We start from the raw sequence: 5000 nt of genomic DNA on the forward strand, positions 1-5000 counted from the left end.
TTTTTACATTTTAAGGCTACACTCAATGACATGTATGTGCTGTGACCATTCAAAAGTAAAATATGTTGACCACCAATTTTTTGCATGTGGGGAATAAATAATTCATCAAGCCACTGCAAAAATTGATTATTTTCCATCCAAACAGATGATGATGTTGTGTAAAGTGTGTTTGGTAGGCCTCCTTTAATCCAATTATCATAGAGTCGTTTCTTTGATTTGTAAAAAAACAAAAGGGGGTAGACAGAATTGGTTCCCATTAACATAATTAAGAACAGTGTAGTTTTTTTTCATTATTTCTAGTTAATACAAGTGGACGCTTTCCACCTCTTCTGGTAATTATTTTTGCATCGTCTTTTGAGTCACCACTTAAACCAGTTTCATCACAATTCCATAAATACATGGCTTTACTAAAATTTATTTCTTCCAAGCCAAAATTTTTTAAGCATCTTTTTTCCAAACCAAAATGTTAATAAATATCAGAATAACAGGCAAAAGTTCTGGTGTGCATGACCCTGCTCTCAAAAATGCGATGTTTGTAGGTGTTCCTTTGCTTAGTTCTGAGTGCCATCAACTCATAAATCCTTTGTACCATTTATGACCAGGCATTCTATTTTTGAGCAAACATCATTTTTAATTAAATAGTCTCTCACTAAACTTTGAATTTGATGTAATCATTTACCAAAACCCTAATCGCTAAGCATCTGAAAAAAGTGAATCAGGTAAAAAAGAAAAAGTTAACTTGATAAAAGGACTGAATTTTGTTGTATTGCCACTACCAGCTACTAAAGTCTTGTTTGATTTTCAGTGGGATAACGTTCATCTTTGTATGCTGTAGAATTCAGCTACGGCTTTTAAGCTCAACTTGCCATTATCAATCTTATCCAATGAGCTTTTTATTGTTTCCTCAGTGTGAGGCTTCCCATTCATTTGTTTTTTTTTTGACATTTTAAGTTAAGCAAATTTAATTCAGTTACAGATTTATAGAGATTTTAGAAATTGAAAAGTAAACAACCTGTATACTTTGTGTACTTCTGCACTTTAACTTCAACAGTATAAGTGCAAAAGTACAAAATTAATTAACACGAAAGTGTGAAAACTTAAAAAACCCAAATAAAAAAAGTTTGTGGAAAAATTAATAAAATAAATTATTTTAACATAATAAAAAACTTCAAATAAAGTGAAAAAATAATCAACAGATTAACCTATTAAATTTTAATTGATTATAGGGATTTATGCGTCCAGTTTATGGTAAAAGCTAAAGAAAATCTTGTTTTTGTGATTGTGAACTTTTTAATGGAGTAAAATTTTGAAAATCTAAAACTTTTTTTTTACAATATTTACGTTAATTTAACGTGAGATTGTAGTAAATTTTGTTTTCTTTATAAATTTATAAAACATTTTCTAAAGTTAATGATAAATTGTCTTGATAGATTTATGATGTTAATTTTTTTTTAATCTGCATTGATAAAATAAATTGGGAAACTGTTTCTTTTTACTTGTATATTTTTATATTTTATTAAATTTTTTATTATTAGTTGTAGTAGTATAAATTTTTTAGTTGTTTTTTTTTTGTTTTTGTTTTTTGCTTAGCGGGGTAATTCTTTGTTTCAAAAAATGATGGGAGCATTGCGAACATCTCAATCACTTGTTTCAGAAAAGTCTAAATCACATCTTGATAGTTTATCTAAGAGAAAACGATCACAGAGTAATACTTCATTTGATCCGAGTAAATTAAAGTATGTTTTTGTCTCAATATTGTTTGTTTTATTTTTTGTTTGTTTTTATCTTGTGCCGCTTTACCTAATTATTTTTTGTTTTGGTTTATTCAAAACCTTTTTCATAAATTATTAAATGATTTTAATGCCTTAAGCATAAGGTAAATTTAAAATGCTACAAATATTTTGCTGTTGCTTATATTGTAATATATTATATACATTTCATGATAGAAACTTTAAGAAATAGTATATAATAGTTTAAAATAGTATATAAATAATAGAAATAGGAATAAATAATAATAATATAAAAATGTAATCTACTATCTATGGATGACAGAGATAAAAACAAATTTAAGTAATCATCATTAAAATAATATTTAAAGGAAAAACAATTATTGTGTGTTAATATTATAAATTAAATGTTAAAAACTTAACTTAATTCTTGGATTGATAGATCTTATAAATAAGACTTATTCTATTATATAGCCCTCAAAATTAGGGTGCTCATTTCACAAAAGCTGACCTAAAGGCTAAACTAAAAGTGTCAGAGGTCTTCGATTTTTCGTCCACCTCATTTCCTTATTTCTTGTTATGATAATACCTTTGTTTTATCCTAAATATTTGAAACTGATGCTAACTAAAAATAGGTCAGCAACTTATTTTTTCTAATACTGAGAGCTGGTTATTTGAATTATACAATAAAAACTTTTCTGCATAATTTAGATCTTTCTTTTAACTTAATCTTTTATCTAAATTTTTTTACTGTATTGTTTAGTTACCATTTAGTTGAATTTAAATTTCTTTTTTATATTTCAATTTTTGATATTTAGAGCTAAAGTAGTATTTTAATCCTAAATGTTTTTTTGTTTTCAATTTTCAGATTTATATATATATATATATATATATATATACATATATATATATATATATATATATATATATATATATATATATATATATATATATATATATATATATATATATATATATATATATATATATATATATATATATGTATATATATTTATGTATGTATATATATATATATATATATATATATATATATATATATATATATATATATATATATATAAATTATGCTAGTGTATTCTACAAGTAAAGTGCTCAATGTTCTTTAAGAACAGAGTAGGAATAAATAAGTAAAAGCAGTTATCTAATTTTTTCTTCTACAAATTTTTTTTACCATCAGTAGGTTCATCTGGAAGCTTCCTGATAAACCTACTGATGGCAAAACAATTTGTTGAATAAAAAATTAAACGTGTTTCTACTAATTTATGTATACATATATATATGCATATTTATATATACATAAATATATACATACACAGATACATACATACATACATACATACACACATACATACATACATACATACATACATATATACATACATACATACACACATACATACATACATACATACATACATACATACATACATACATACATACATACATACATACATACATACATACATACATACATACATACATACATACATACATACATACATACATACATATATACATACATACATATATATATATACATATAGATAAATATATATATATATATATATATATATATATATATATATATATATATATATATATATATATATATATATATATATACATACATACATACATACATATACGTATAATATATATATATGTATGTATTTATAGATATATATGTAATATATATCTATATATATATATATTATATATTATATATTATATATATATATATATATATATATATATATATATATATATATATATATATATATATATATATATATATAATATATATATATATATAATATATATATTTAATATATATATATATATTATATATATAAGATTGTAGAGCAAGATAACGATTGACAGACGACTTTAAGAATTGCGAATTATATGAATCAGGAAAGCAAGATAAAGGAAGTGAATTCCAAAGAGCTGATGTTTGAGGAAAAAAACTAGACGAGTAAGAGTTTTTGGAGCACTTTAGAACAGCCACTGAAAAAAGATGAGACTTAATTGAATGACGAGTAACATGAGAATAAATTTTAGTAGATGGCACAAGAGACACTAGCTCTTTAGAGCAGTGTCCATTATAGTATTTGTAGAAAAGAGAAAGAGAAGCAACATTACGACGATGTGATAATGGTTGGAGGTTTGCTGCAAGAGCAGGTCTAACTATGTTTATAATGCGTTTTTGCACCTTGTCTAAAAGAGAAAAGGCATCATTAGAAGATCTGCCCCAGATATGGCAACAGTATTCCATACAAGGCCGGATTTGAGATTTATAGAGATAGAGGATAGAATCCGAAGTAAAAAAGTGTTGAGCTCGATAAAGATGTGCAACCTTAGCAGATACTAACTTTGCAACTGATTTGACATATGGTTTCCAAGAAAGATTGGAAGTAAGAGTTAATCCTAGAAGATGAAGAGTAGATGACTCATCGAGTACATCATCGTTCATAAATATAGGAAGATCTAACTTATTGCGATAACAACTGGCTGAAAAAAATTGAGTTTTATCTATATTGAAGTTCACCAGCCACTGTGAGCCCATGCTGTAGCAGAAGTGAGATCCATATCAAGCTAAAATGGCCCTCCAAGCAATCAGAGAGTGTTGGTTTCTTATCGCGACAAGAATAAATGGTATTATCATCAGCAAACAATGCCACCTAAGATGTGAGAATATCTGGAAGATTGTTGATGTAAATTAAAAAGAGTATAGGGCCAAGGATAGAACCTTGAAGAACCCTTGAAGTTACAGAATAAGAAGAAGAGTGCTGTCCATCGAGGACAACTTTTATACTACAATTGGAAAGGAAGGATTCAATAATCTTAAAGATGTTGCCAGATACACCATAAGAAGCAAACTTATGGAGAAGACCAGGATGCTAAACTTTATCGAAGCTTTTGAAATGTCAAGAGCGACAGCTTTAACGTCTCCGCTTTTATCTAATGCACAAAAAAACCTATTTATTATTACTGTTAGCAAATCAGCTGTAGAACGAGAAGATCGAAATCCATATTGATGGTCAGAAAGTATCTTATTAGATTCAAGATGAAAAATTAAGTGTTTGTTAATTAAAGATTCAAAAATCTTGCTTATGACGTACAAAAACCTTGTATAGATGAGAGCTCCGGAGAATGCTTCTGCAAGACAATTACAGGAATGTTGTCCGGGCCACAAGCTGTAGAAGAGTCTAAGCAGGAAATCACTTTAAATACAGAAGCTGGAGTGATACG

At 26.5% G+C, this 5000-nt stretch overlaps 1 protein-coding gene across 4 annotated transcripts in view; it reads left to right on the forward strand.

Annotated features, from left to right (window-relative positions):
* The window catches only part of LOC100204665 (voltage-dependent L-type calcium channel subunit alpha-1D), a 196755-nt gene that overhangs the window by 184149 nt on the left and 7606 nt on the right, over nt 1-5000 (forward strand). For all 4 annotated transcript variants that reach the window (XM_065798025.1, XM_065798024.1, XM_065798026.1 and 1 more), the window contains one exon: nt 1591-1736. In XM_065798025.1, the coding sequence (XP_065654097.1) occupies nt 1591-1736 (146 nt within the window). The remainder of the gene's footprint in view (nt 1-1590; nt 1737-5000) is intronic.

The sequence above is a fragment of the Hydra vulgaris genome, chromosome 05 (genome assembly GCF_038396675.1).
Source record: "Hydra vulgaris chromosome 05, alternate assembly HydraT2T_AEP".
NCBI classification, from domain to species: Eukaryota; Metazoa; Cnidaria; class Hydrozoa; order Anthoathecata; family Hydridae; genus Hydra; species Hydra vulgaris.